The sequence below is a fragment of the Sus scrofa genome, chromosome 18, assembly GCF_000003025.6.
Source record: "Sus scrofa isolate TJ Tabasco breed Duroc chromosome 18, Sscrofa11.1, whole genome shotgun sequence".
Taxonomy (NCBI): domain Eukaryota; kingdom Metazoa; phylum Chordata; class Mammalia; order Artiodactyla; family Suidae; genus Sus; species Sus scrofa.
Window position 1 is genome coordinate 54,223,597 of NC_010460.4, and position 14,844 is coordinate 54,238,440.

The 14,844-nt window shown below is 42.5% G+C and overlaps 1 protein-coding gene across 1 annotated transcript in view; it reads right to left on the reverse strand.

Annotated features, from left to right (window-relative positions):
- The window catches only part of SUGCT (succinyl-CoA:glutarate-CoA transferase), a 643,685-nt gene that overhangs the window by 584,009 nt on the left and 44,832 nt on the right, over nt 1-14,844 (reverse strand). Inside the window, exon 7 of the mRNA XM_021078652.1 lies at nt 3,639-3,730. Coding sequence (XP_020934311.1) covers nt 3,639-3,730 — 92 coding nt within the window. The remainder of the gene's footprint in view (nt 1-3,638; nt 3,731-14,844) is intronic.

Sequence of the window (14,844 nt, forward strand, 5' to 3'; positions counted from 1 at the left end):
ATTTTACTTATACGTTCTTTCCAACAGATTCCACGTAAGCCATAAATTAGACTTTGATGATTCTCTTAAGGTTTTTAAAAATGTATGTATTATTTAGAGCCAGACGATGTAAAGCAGCCTGGGTTCAAAGTCCAGCTTTAGTATTTTGCATTTCTGGGCACTCTGCACACGTCGTCTAAGCCCTTAAGCTTCAGCTACAGAATTATCAACACCTGCACCTGGAAGGGCCAAGGTGAGGATCTAAACGTACAAGCACCTGTAAGATACAAAGCACGGTCAGCACAGTGCAGGACCCCAGCACCGGTGCGCTTTTTCTCCTTTATCAAATATGAGTCTCATCCGACAAAACCACAGCATACCCTGAAGGCTAGATTTTTAGATTTAGTAGAAGACAACTAGTGCGCTTAAGCCTCTTCATAAGGAGATGCTTTGATAATCTGTATCCTATGTTGCAGACTGAGCTAAAAACTACATGACTCCATTATAGAAAAAAAATGCATTTTGAGCTTTCTCATCATCATACTAGTCCACACTGTGGGAACATCACTCATTTTCCAGGCAAAAGTATATTAGATCATCACTAAAAATATGTATATGTGATCATGTATCTTTTCTTCTCTTCAAATCATTAAGTAACATAACAGGTCCCTAAACACTAAGTTCACCGCATCTCCCGTCTCATTTTCCACCTTCTTTGCTAGCTCTCAATACCCAATGAGACTGGTTCCTCAAACGTACCAGATTCTCCAGCCTTTAGACGTCACGCATGGCACTGCCCCTTGTCACAAGGTCAATGCCTAATTGCATCCCACCCTAAACAGCTGGTCCTCAGATCAAAGAACTTATAAAACAGAAACAGACTCGAAGGTCATGACACCAAATGTACGGTCACCAAAGAGGGAGGGATAAGTCAGGACGCTGGGACTGACGTATGCACACTACCCCATGCAAAACGTACAGGTGACAAGGACCTACTGGATAGCAGAGCATAGCCCGCTCAACACTGTGAAATAACCCATACGGGGAAAGAATCTGAAAAGGATCGGATATGCATAGATGTGTAACTGATTTGCGTTGCCAGGCACCTGAAACAAACACAACCTTTTAAGTTAACTGGACCCCAATAAAATTTATCTTTAAAAAAGACGCCCTCAGGGAAGCCTTCCCTGAGCGACGGAACCGAACAGGTGATGAAGCCTGGGTTCCGATGAGTCATCTGAAAACACGGAGTTGTGCTTCAGCCCAAACCTAGAGCTGTGCCGGTAGATACAAGTTCCTCTGCAGCATGAGATGACGGGCAATGGTGCACCTGCAGGGGCTGCTTGGAAAGAGCAGCCCAGGCTCTCAGAAGCGATCCTTCCCATGCAGCCTCTGCCGAGAGTCTCAGTAAACCGTCATATACTTCTGTTCTTGGGGAACACAAGCCCTTGGATGGGGACGCCCTGCATGGGCTGACTCTCTGCAGGCGGCTTGTATCCTCTGTTGTCAAACCACATTGTGCAGGGACCCCTGGAAGTACTACAGTGACCTGAAGCACGGTTATGGAAGCTCACGGCATCCTGCACGCTTCCTTGGAGCTCCTTTCACCCGTTTAACGAACGTCTCCTCCCCTTAAGGACTGTGCCTGCCCTGTTTCTGTTTAATCCCCAGGACCCACCACAGTTCCTGGCGTACAGAGGAGTCCCTCTGTATTTGTTCAATGACCCTTCATGGGAAGGATGAGCCGAGACGTGAGATGTGTCCGTGTAAAAGAAATACAGCACATGGAAGTGAAGTTTATTTAACCTAAAACATGTAAAGGACATAAAATAATGCCTGGCACATGGTAGGGGTTCAATTCATGTTGTTCTTTGCCCACTAGACAGAATAAAATCACCTGAGTAGGAGCTCCTGTTGTGGCTCAGCGGTAACGAATCCAATTAGAACACATGAGGACGTGAGTTTGATCCCTGGCCTTGCTCAGTGGGTTAAGGATCCAGCGTTGCCATGAGCTGTGGTGTGGGTCACAGATGTGGCTTGGATCTGGCGTGGCTGTGGCTGTGGTGTAGGCTGGCAGCTGCAGCTCTGATTTGACCTCTAGCCTGGGAACTTCCATATGCCATGGGTACAGCCCTAAAAAGACAAAAAAAAAAAAAAAAAAAAAAGACTTTTTTTCTAAGAATAGTGAAAATGAAACAGCAGAGAAATAAAGTACAAAAGAGCACATATTTTAATTACCAAAATCCTGCCTACTTTAAATTAATAAAAAGAAGTCTATAAAAAGACTTGAGGGGAGTTCCGATCATGGCTCAGTGGTTAATGAATCTGACTAGCATCCATGAGGATGCAGGTTCGATCCTTGGCCTCGTTCAGTGGGTTAAGGATCCAGTGTTGCCATGAGCTGTGGTGTAGGTCACAGACGTGGCTCAGATCTGGCACTGATGTGGCTGTGCTGTATATGGGCAGCTGAAGCCCCCATTTGACCCCTAGCCTGGGAGTCTCCATATACCACAGGTGCAGCCCTAAAACACAAAAAATTTAAAAAAAAAAAGGTTTCAAAAAGACTTGAGGTCACTCTGCCTCAGTTTATTTCGACACTATGGTAAGATTTCCTGAAGAATCAACTGAAGAAATTGATTCAGGGAAGGAATATCTCCTGGAAAAAGTTTTTTAGGGCTACCAATCTAATATATTTTGAAAATGGATTTTTTTTTTTTTTTTAGTATTTTTACTTACTAAGTTTTCACGCTCTTCCTTTTTCCTTCATTTAATGTCATTTTTGGTTTCCCCCAAAGAGTCCACTTTCTAGGAGTCTTTGATCTAACCAAACCACATTTCGGCCATCTACATACTTTCAGGAACTTCTTAACCCATCATCAATGGAGAAGGATTGTTAAAAAATCAAGTCCTTCTTTCACTGTCAGAATCTAATGCGTATAACAATCAGACACAACTAGGGAGTTCCTGTTAAGGCCCAGCCAGTTACAAACCCAACCAGCATCTATCTGTAAGGACAGAGGTTCATTCCCTGGCCTCGCTCAGTGGGTTAAGGATTCAGTGTTGCCATGAGCTGTGGCAGTAGGTTGCAGACACAGCTTGGATCCCTCATTGCTGTTGCTGTGGTGTAGGCTGGCAGCTGCAGCTCCAATTTGACCCCTAGCCTGGGAACTTCCATGTGCACTCCCTAAACGCAAAAAAAAAAAAAAAAAAAAAAAAAAAAAAAGACACAACTACACCTAAGGCATTAGGTAACAAATTTTAAATATTCCAGAGGAAAAAGAAACCCTCCATTACGTCTAAATGTCAAATGAACGTACTCCGGGAGAAATGAACAGCCTAGCAGCCGCTCTGCTCACAAGAGGGATGCTCCCAACTCACCCAAAAGCGCCCTTCCTAAGCTGGGCCAACATACCACCTGGGGGGAAACGTGTTGCCCACTTGACCCACTGCTTCTTGCTAAAAAGACTGCTGTTTGCCCCGGGGCCATATTGATATTTAGCCTCAAGAACATTTATAAGGAGCACTTCCATCTTTAATGTCATCTACTTGTGGTTTCTTCCCAAAATTAACTTGAGTTAAAGCCTATAGGTTAGTAAAGACGAAAATCCGTTTGGAACAAATGGGGGGAAATTTATGAATATGCTACAAAGGATACCTACCTCAGGTCCTGTGATGTGCATTAGACCAGAAACAGCAGAGGCCACAGCATCGTAACCAGCTCGCTGAGACAGCGGACCTGTCTGCCCGTACCCTAGGACAAGAAGAGACACATGCAGCACCACCCAGGGAGAGCAACAGTACAGCAGGGTGTCAAAACCACTGTAGCCAGAAACCCTGCCGCGCTCTGTGACTGCAAGATCTATGTTAGCCCTTGAAGGAGGCAGTAAAATTTGACGATGATCTTAGACCTTGAAAGGCTGCAAACGAATAACTTGTGGGCCAGATCACCCTTGCATGAATGTTTTGTCTGGTCTGAAGAGGGTTTTACAATATTCTTACTTAGTCTCCAACATTTAAAGATCAGGAAATAGTGGAGTTCTCGTCGTGGTTCAGCAGTTAGCAAGCCCAACTAGCATCCATGAGGATGCGGGTTTGATCCCTGGCCTCTCTCAGTGGGTTAAGGATCTGGCGTTGCCATGAGCTCTGTAGGTCACAGAGGCGGCTTGGATCCCATGTTGCTGTGGTGTAGGCCAGCGCCTACAGCTCCTATTAGACCCCTAGCCTGGGAACAGCCATATGCCACAGGTGTGGCCCTGAAAAGACAAAAAGATAGATAGATAGATAGATAGATAGATAGATAGATAGATATCAGGAAATGGCAAAAAAAAATGCAAATTTCTGGGTTTTTTTGAAAAACCAGAAAATAAATTTAAAACTAGGCTTGCATTCTCACCTGGCAATAACCAATGAGAGTTAAGTAACCCTCTTCCCTTTACACAGGCGTAAAGTCTCCAGGGTGCCACAGTCTCCACCCCTCCTTAATCCTTTACACTTCAGCCTGATTCACTCATTTAACTTACCTTCCAGACTCTTTCGTAAAGAGCTACTCTTGCTCCATACAAAACAATATACAAAGTAAAACAAAACAATGCCTCCCTAGGTTCTAGTTACATATTTTCTCAAGTGTGCAAAGAAAGTATAAATGATAATTAAAAATTTGAACGTGGGAGTTCCCTTGTGGCTCAGAGGGTTAAGGATCTGGCATTATCACTGCTGTGGTTCTGATTATTGAAGTGGTGCTGATTTGATCCCTGGCCCAGGAACTTCCACATGCCAAGGGTGCAGCCAAAAGAAAAATAAATAAATAAAATTTGAACGTGAATAAAATAATCACATCTGACAGGGCTTTTTAGCATTGCCAGGAAAGCTAGAGTGTCATATTTTCTGCCATCAGCAAAAATTAAAAGAACACACAAAATATTTTCTCCTGCGCGCCTCAGTCCTGGTGCTCACTGTTAAACAGTGACGGTCATGTGAGGAGCTACTGGAATCTGGCTCCAATTCCCATGTCTCCTGCTCGCTTCTCCAGCGACCTGGGGCACGCTCCCTGTCCCGCTCGGCACAGCCACACGCCTCATTCCCTCCCATCCTCCAGCTGCGCTCAAGTGTCTCCTTCCTTAGCACAGAGTCTTCCCTGAAATCCTCTCACCTCCCACTGGTTACACGTGACTCTCTTTTCCTCACCAGAGAGACGATACAGTTTCTTTGTGTGTTTTCCGTATCCTCCATACTCAAAGGCATGCACTAGAGATTTTTTTCAATTTAATTCACTGCTGTATTGCCAGCATCTGGAGTAGAATTCAGTAACGTTTACTGAATAAATAAACAAATGAATACTGGTTATATAAAAATAATCATCTTTATAAAACAAACAATAAACTAAAGAGTTTTTTTTTTCTGTTTTGTTTTGTTTTTGGCCAAAATGATGACACAGGAAGCCATTTTCCTCCTCCCGTGGACACAATGAATGTGCAGCTACACACGAGCAGTTCTCGCCGACAGAAATCTGGACGCCGAGAAAAGAGAGACATTCAGTTGAATGACTGCCCCACACTGGGCAACAGAGCAAATGCCCACATCGAAGCCGGGAGAAAAGGCTGAGATCCTCTCGCCATAAACCTCGCTCCAAGCACCATCAGACGCGGATGAAACCCCAACTCCCAGCTGCTCCCTAAAGAGCAGAGAGTACGAACAGCACAACGAGTGTCCCAGCTTTCAAGGTTCCCACCTGAGGGACAGCCCCTAAAACACCTGGCTCTGAGAGCCAGCAGAGCCTGCATTCCTGAGCCTACAGGACGATGGCAAAGAAGTCATTGATAGGACCACAGGCACGAACGGGAGCTGTCCCCAGTGGGCTCCGAACTAAAGCCGCCAGTAAAAAAGGTCCATCATCCAGTCTCTCCGGAAACGGACTGACTGCTGCTGTCAGAGGGTCTAGACACAAATTGACACATCTAATCGATCCTACCTAGAACCTGAAAGAACCATGAGCACTCGGCCCACCTCCTCCCTCCAGCTCACTCCAACAAGACCACATCACCAGCATCACTGGAAAGAGCGTCTACACAGGTCTAGTGCCCCAAAGTTGGCAGCTACTGCCTGGGGACTGGAACCCCAAGTCACCTGGCTCTGACTGCCAAGAGGGCTTACAGTCACGTGTCTCGCAGGACTGTAACCAACAACGAGCAATTTCTTAATGGGTTCAGGAATACCCCTGCACCGCTATCTACCCAGGCTCAGTGCAAAGGGAGAAGACAAAAATGCCTACCTCCCAGTTTCTGCCCAGAAAGAGCCTGACAGCATACTTTCCCAGCTGTTGCCGGAGGGTTTGGCGTCTAAACAGCCTGTATCGAAGGAACACCGACGGCTCTTCTCGTGCCCTCGATTACTAGAAGGCATGAGGAATAAAGACAGTGGCTTGGATAATCACATAGGTTTGAGAGGCAACCAAGAGTTCAGGCTGGGCTAACTAACAAGATGCATCTCCCACACAAGACCAAGACAAGTCTGTTGGGAAGGAAAGAGATGCTGTTTTAGCTAAGGCACGAAAACCAACTTAAGCATTCAAGGAAAACGAAGAAGGAAGGCAGTATGTTCCAAACAAAATCAATCCCCAGGAACAAAATATATCTCTTGATGAAAGAGCAAAAAGTGATGCACCTGACAAAAAATTCAAAACAGAAGTTCCTGTCATGGTGCAGCAGAAACGAATCTGACTAGGAACCATGAGGTTGCAGGTTTGATCCCTGACCTCGCTGAGTGGGTTAAGGATTTGGCACTGCCGTAAGCTGTGGTGTAGGTCATAGACATGGCTCAGATCTGGTGTTGCTGCACCTGTGGCATAGGCCGGCAGCTACAGCTCTTATTGGACCCCTAGCCTGGGAACCTCCATATGCCGCAGGTGCAGCCCTAAAAAGACAAAAGACCAAAAAAAAAAAAAAAATAAGAGTTCAAAATAATGCCCATAAAGATACCCACTCAGGCCAGAAAAACAATGCATGAAAAATGTGAAAATTTCAACAGAGATTGGAAATATTAAAAACTTCCAAACAGAAAGCACAGAGCTAAAAAATAAAATAACTGAACTGAAAAATTCAATAGAAAGTTTCAACAGCAAAGTAGATCAAGTGGAAGAATCAGCAAATTAGAAGGCAGGGCAGTGGAAGACATCCAGTCAGTGGAGCAAAAAGAAAAAAGACTAAGCCAGCTTTTTTTGAAGACCACTTAAGAGACTTATAAGGTACTATAAAAGGGACCAAATACACATTATAAAGATCCTAGAAGACAGGGGTGGTGGGGGGAGCTTATTCAAAGAAATAATGGCTAAAAATTTCCCTAACCTGGAGGGGGAAAAAAAAAAGATCAACTCTAGGCAGCCCACGAAATGCTAAATATGATGAATCTAAAGAAATTCACACTCAGACATTACAATTAAATTGTCAAAGGCTAGGAGTTCCCATTGTGGCTCAGTGGTTAGCAAACCCGACTAAGAACGATGAGGTTTCGGGTTTGATCCCTGGCCTTGCTCGATGGGTTAAGGATCCAGCGTTGCCGTGAGCTGTGGTGTAGGTCGCAAACGCGGCTCAGATCCCTCGTTGCTGTGGCTCTGGCATAGGCTGGCAGCTACAGCTCCAATTTGACCCCTAGCTTGGGAACTTCCATACGCCGTGGGAGCAGCCCAAGAAATGGCAAAAAGCCAAAAAAAAAAAAAAAATGTCAAAAGCTAAAGACAAAGAGAGAACCTTAAAAAGAGGCAAAAGAAAAGCAACCTGCTACATACAAGGCAACCTTCATAAGACTATCTGCAGATTTCACAATAACTTGCAGGTCAGAAGGCAATGGGATGAGATATTCAGAGTGCTCAAAGGAAAAAAAAAAAAAAAAAGACTGCCAACCAAGAATACTCTACCCAACAAAGTTGTCCTTCAGAATTAAAAGAAAGATAGAGGTTTCCAGACAAAGAAAACCTGAAGAAATTTATCACCAGTAGACTGGTCTTACAAGATATGTTAAAGGGATTTCTTCAAACGGAAAGAAAAGAATGCTGATTAGTAAAGTAACATTTAAACATGAAAGTATAAAACTTGGTAAAGGTAAATATATGGATCGTTCAGACTACTCAAATTCTGTAATGGTTGTAGATAACTCACTTATAACTCTAGCATAAAGATTAAAAGTAAAAGTATTAAAACCGCCTATAACTGCAATAATTTATGAACATATACATCTATGAATAATTACTGAATACATAATAGTAAAAAGACATAAACTGTGACATCAAAAACATTAAATGTTGGAGGACAGTGTAAAAATGCAGAACTTTTTATACATCTGAAGTCAGGTTGTAATCGGTTTGAAACAGACTGTTAGCGTTGTAGCATGTATTACGTAAGCCTCACGGCAGTGCAAGGCACAAACCTACAGTAGATACACAAAAGAGAAAGAGAAAGAAAATGTACGCACACCACTGCAGAAAATCGTCAAATCACAAAGGAAGGAAACGACAGAGAAAGAAGGGAACAAAGAACTTAGGAAACAACCAGAAAACAATTAACAAAATGGCAATAAGTCCGTCCCTATCGCAAATGACTTCAAATGTAAATGGACTAAATTTTCCAATCAAAGGACACAGAGTGGCTGAATGGATAAAATAAATAAGACCCAACTATATGCTGCCTACAAGAGACTTGCTTCAGCTTTAAGAGAGAGACTGAGGGTGAAGGCATGGAAAAAGGTATTTCATGTAAACAGAAATCGAAAGAAAACAGAGGCACCTATACCTGTATCAGATAAAATAGACTTTAGGACAGAAACTGTGGTAAAAGATGAAGACGGTCATTACATGATGATAAAGGAGTCAGTCTAACCAAAGGATGTGATATTTATAAATATCACACACACAACATAGAAGCATTTAGACATACAAAGCAAGTGTTCACAGACCTGAGCGGAGAAGGACACAGCGATACAGCAGCAGTAGGTACGTCAATACCCCAAGTTCAACAACGGCTAGACCGTCTCCACAGTCAACAGTAAGGAAATACAGACGTAAACTGCAGGTTAACCCAGATGGACTTAACGAACAGTAACGATATTCATCCAACGACAGCAAAACACACATTCTTCCAAGTACCCATGGAACATTCTCAGGATACATCACATGTTAGACCACAAAAAAGTATTTCTTTTTCAAAACAAGTCAATAAACTTGGGCGTGAAATCATCACAAGCATTTTTTTCTGACCACAATGGTATAAAACTAAAAATCAATTACAAGAAGAAAACTAGAAATTCATAAATATGTAGAGATTAAACAACATGCTACTGAACAACCAATATGTCAAAGAAGAAATCAAAACAGAAATCAAAAAATTATTTGAGGAGTTCTCGTCATGGCGCAGTGGTTAACGAATCTAAGAACGATGAGGCTGCAGGTTCAATCCCTGGCCTCACTCAGTGGGTTAAAGACCCGGTGTTGCCATGAGCTGTGGTGTAGGTCACAGACGTGGCTCAGATCCCACGTTGCTGTGGCTGTAGTGTAGGCCAGTGGCTACAGCTCCGATTAGACCCCTAGCCTGGGAACCTCCACATGCCACAGGAACGGCCCTAGAAAAGGCAAAAAAAAAAAATTATTTCAGACAAATGAAAATGGGGAAGTCAGAAAGAGAAAGACAAATACCATATGACATCACTTATATCTGGAATCTAATATACAGCACAAATAAATCTTTCCAAAGAAAAGAAACTAATGGACTTGGGGAACATTGTGGTTGCCAAGGGGGAGGGAGTGGGATGGACTGGGAGTCTGGGGTTAACAGATGCAAACTATTGCCTTTGGAGTGGATAAGCCATGAGATCCTGCGGTGTAGCACCGGGAATTACATCTAGTCACTTGTGATGGAGCATGATAATACGAGAAAAAGAATGTATATATGTATGTGTGACTGGGTCATTTGCTGTACAGTAGAAAATTGACAGAACACTGTAAACCAACTATAATGGAAAAAATAAAAATCACTAATTAAAAAAATGAAAATGGAAATATAACATACCCAAACTATGGCATGCAGCAAAAGCAGTTTTAAGGGCAAAGTTCACGCAATAAATTCCTACATCAAGAAACAAGAAAGATCTCAAATAAACAACCTAACCTTGTGCCTTAAGTTACAGAAAAACAAGAACAAATGAAACCCGAAGTTAGTGGAAGGAAGAAAATATCGAAGAGTAAAGAAGAAATAAATAAAATAGAGACTTAAAAGACGCTAGAAGAGATCAATGAAACTAGGAGCTGCTTCTCTGAAAAGATAAACAAATTGACAAACCGTTAGGCAGACTCACAAAAAAGCAGGAACTCAAAACACAATCAGAAATGAAAGAGGAGACTTTACAACTGATAACACAAATAAGAGACTACTATGAGCAATTATACACGAGCAGATTGGACAACCTAGGAGCAAGGGATAAACTTCTAGAAACTCCAAGACTGAATCTTGAAGAAACAGAAAATCTGAATCAATTGCTGGGAAGGAGATTAAACCAGTAACCCAAAGCCTCTCAACAAATATCCAGGACCAGCTGCTCCACTGGCAAATTCTACCAAATATGAAGAGACTTTACATCCCAAGGCAGCTAGTTCGCAGCAATAAAGGGCACCCTAGACTGGACTTCCAGTCTTGAAAACAATGGTTTTTAAACCACGGGTATCTCCAGCATAAAACAGGTCTCCAGCGGCAGAGAGAAGCTCCACCATAAGGCGGGAATACTAAGTGCTTGCAAACCACCTATTATCTCAAAGGGAAGTTAAGAGAAGGAATCAGTGTCAGTCCCTACTAGGTAGGGAAATGAGGGCCTCAGGCTTCCGGTCAGGAGCCCAAATGCCTCAAATGGGGCAAACAGAGGCCCCTCACCACCAGCACAACTCTAAAAGCAGCTTCTAAATAAAGGCCTGCAAGAAAATATGCTCAGAGAAACAGTTTGCTAAATAAAAGGGCACCATAATACTTGCCTTGTGATACAAATTCTCCTGTTCAGCTTACAACAAGGGGGAGGCACAAATATCCTAATTACTTTAAATTACAGCTTCCAAGTATTTCTATTAAAGAGAAATATAAATAGTTACTCTCATGGAGGCAGTATGGCATTGTGAGTAAGAGGATGAGTTTTAGGATTGAAAAAAATCTGGGTTCAAATTACAGCTCTGCTAACTATTACATCTTCAACAATTCATTTCATCTTCCTGAGCCCCACAGTATTCACATTTATCTCATATAAAATGAGGATTTAATTTGGTAAAACAGCATAAGCAAAATATATCTTACATTGAAAGCTAAGCTTAGTTAATAAATATGCATTGATTAATATTCTAATATTACGATAGCCTGCCCTTTCCCCAAAATACTGAGAATAACGAAAACTGCCTTGAGATGCTGAAATGATGAGAATAAATATTTCAAGTATTGCAATTATGCTGTTTAATAATCCATTAAAATTGAAAGTTTTTGTACTTAGAAACTAGAATATGCTCATTTTAGAAAAGAAACTTGACAATAACATAATAAAATATTTTTTGTAACATGAGTCAAAAACTAGTCCACCTTTCACCTTAAACTTGCCTTAACTACCTAAATACTGGCAAGTAAGTAAGTATTTACAAGTTTAAAATCAGTAAGTATTTACAAGTTTAAAATTCTAAACAGGAAACTGACATTACCAAAATGGTATTCTGCGCAGATTACACTACTGCCAATGTGAAGACTGAATTATTTATTGATAATTTAACAAAGAGCTGAAAAAATGGTAAGCCTGGAATCCAAATAGTTCTTTTGAGTTTTATTTTTAGCTTTATAATTTCAAAAATCACTATGGTCCAAATCCGAATTAAAGAGGAAAAACTTCAGCACGTTAGTTCTATTTCATGCTCAAATAAAAGAGGAACGCTAAGGAGGCTGCGGAAAATCAAATCCTTCCTTCCGTCCCGTCCCCCTCCTCCTCCATCCCTGCCCCTTACCTCCCACCCCCATCCTTCCTCCTCTCTCCCTCCCCCCCTACCCCCCACCCCCTTGCCCACTCACATTCATTTTAAGGACCAATATCGCCATCTTGTGGCTGTTACGAACATTACCATAAAGCCAAACGAATTTCCAAACACAAGTAAAAATGCAAGGAAAGGAAATCAAAGGCAACAAAAGGATTTCCTATCTGTTAATATTTTCCCCGAATATCAGACGATCTGGCCAGCCCACTCCTGGTTTCACTCACCGTCCCTCTGAATCGTGTCTAACTTTGTGTGCCTCTGTTGTTCGTACCCTCTGAGCACTTGGAAAGCAGGAGCCACCATGGCTGCTTCTGTTTGCTGTTAACTCCTGTGACACCTCGAAGCGTTCAACACACTAGCAAAGGTGAACCTGTTGAGGCCTAAAACCCCTCTGACACACTGGTGAGGAGCTATGAATTCTCCCCAGAAGAAAGACACTGAACAGATGCTTATACTGTTAGTCCATTAAGACTTGCAAAATGATAATATCCTAATTCTCTTTATGGGAATCCCATTCGCACATTCCCAGTCAAAAGGCAGCTCAAGGACCCTCAGCAGGTCATCTAGCAGCTCCTGGCCCACACGACCTCTCCTAGCAGGGCAGCTTTGAGGCTTCCGAGCCACGAAGAGCTTCCAGATAGGCCTCTGGCCCAATAATAAAAAGAAAAGAGAGAAAAAAATAAAGCCCTTCTCATCTAGGCTATTTCATTAGCCTCCCTTTTTTTTTTTTTTTTTTTGGCTTTTTGCCTTTTCTAGGGCTGCACCCACACAGCCTATGGAGGTCCCAGGCTAGGGGTCGAATCGAGCTGTAGCCGCCGGCCTACGCCACAGCCAGCGCAACGCGGGACCCTCAGCCCACTGAGCAAGGCTAGGGATTGACCCCGAAACCTCAAGGTTCCCGCTCAGATTCGTTGTCACTGCGCCTCGACGGGACCTCCTCTGCCTCCTTTTCTGGGCTCCTGTGATGACAGAGATCCTTGCAAACTGGAAATCCGAGTGGACCACTTTCCTGACGCAAGCTTCCCAGGGGTTTTCCAATGCCCTCGGGTAAATGTCGACTCCTTTTCTCGGCTTAGAGAGCCTTTCGTGACTTGGTCACGGCCTGCTCTCAGACCTCATCTCACCCGTTTTCCCACTGTCCTCTCCCTGGAGTCGCACTGGCCTTTTTCCTGTTCTCGGAATATATCCGCAGCTTATCCCCATCCTGAGGCCTCTGCACATGGCTCCCTACTACTGACTCTGTGAACTTAAAAACATCCTCCTCAAGTTCCCTTCATGGCTCAGTGGTTAGCAAACCCAACTAGGATCCTTGAGGATGCGGGTTCGATCCCTGGCCTCGCTCAGTGGGTTAAGGATCCAGTGTTGCCCTGAGCTGTGGTGTCGGCTGCAGACACGGCTCGGTTCCCACCTTGCCTGTGGCTGTGGGTAGACTGGCAGCTGTAGCTCCGATTCCACCTCCAGCCTGGGAACTTCCATGTGCCATGGGTGGGGCCATAAAAACAACAACAAAATATTTTTTTAATAAAATAAAAATAAAAACATCCTCCTCAAAGAGACTTTATCTGACCACCCAACACAAAATAGGCTCCTATTATAGAAGGGTTCCAACAGTACACGAGGAAGGAAAGAGCACTGGGATATTATCATTTCGGAACTCCTCATGGATAAACAGACTTTTAGTTATCATCATCAATGGCTAATATCACAAAAAGAAGAGCAAGAGCTGTTCTTGCCAAATGTGCCTCCTAGTGGAACTACGTAACAACTTCTATGAAATATTCTTGACAAAAAAAAATCAAACCGAAACCTGAGCAAACCAATAGATATATCAATTTGAAAATAATAAAAACAATAAAAATTAAACATGGGAATGTAATCAGCAAGATTCAATCTACCCAACAGGACAAATAAACTGGGTTTTTTCACAAGTTAATTGTAAGAGAAAAAAAAAAGAGATTGAGAAGGAACTATAAATTAAAGAGGATTTAAGAGACATAATCGACTGCAATGACTGGATTACATTTGGATCCCAATTTAAATTAACAAACTGTAAAAAGAGAGAGAACTGGCAAAATCTGAAAACCAACTGTGTATTTGGTGATATTAAGGAATTATAGGGTTTTTTTTAACTTACATGTGTTGACAGTGGCTGTTTAAAGAGTCCTTTTCTTTTAGATATCTTCTGAAATATTTAGAAATGAAATGATATGAAGTCTGAGATTTGCTTTTCAGTAATCGGGGGAGGAGAAGAGCTGGGCTTGTGGACAGAATAAGATCGGCCATGAGCTGATCATTATTAAGCTGGGTGATGTGTACCGCAAGAGCCGTTACGCTAGTCTCTCTACTTTTACGTAACTTTAAAATTTTTCCACAATAAAATAAAACATAATTTAAAAATAAATTTATCCCAAATGCATTTAAGGATGACATGAAAATTTCACTTTGTACGTCTAAAATATGCTATGGGGTATTAGAGCTGAGTGGACCCGCGCCAAAAACTCTTGCTCCATAGATGAGAAAACTGAGTCCCAGAGAGGCTGCGACTTGTCCCAAGTCAAAAGCCAATGAGAAGCAAAACTGGAACCAACACTCAAAAAGTTTTCTGTTTCCCATTCCAATTCTCATTCATCAAAACGGGACACCTGAAAACTCTTCTTAGCAGCTTTTCACTTTATAAGATTAATTCAGAAACAGATTCAAGGGCCGATCTCAATAAATGTTTTGTTTTCTTTTATTTGTAAACTCTGAAAATTGATAGACTAGCTAAATAGGAGCAATAAGGGAGTTCCTGTCGGGGCTCAGCGGAAACGAATCCAACTAGTGTCCATGAG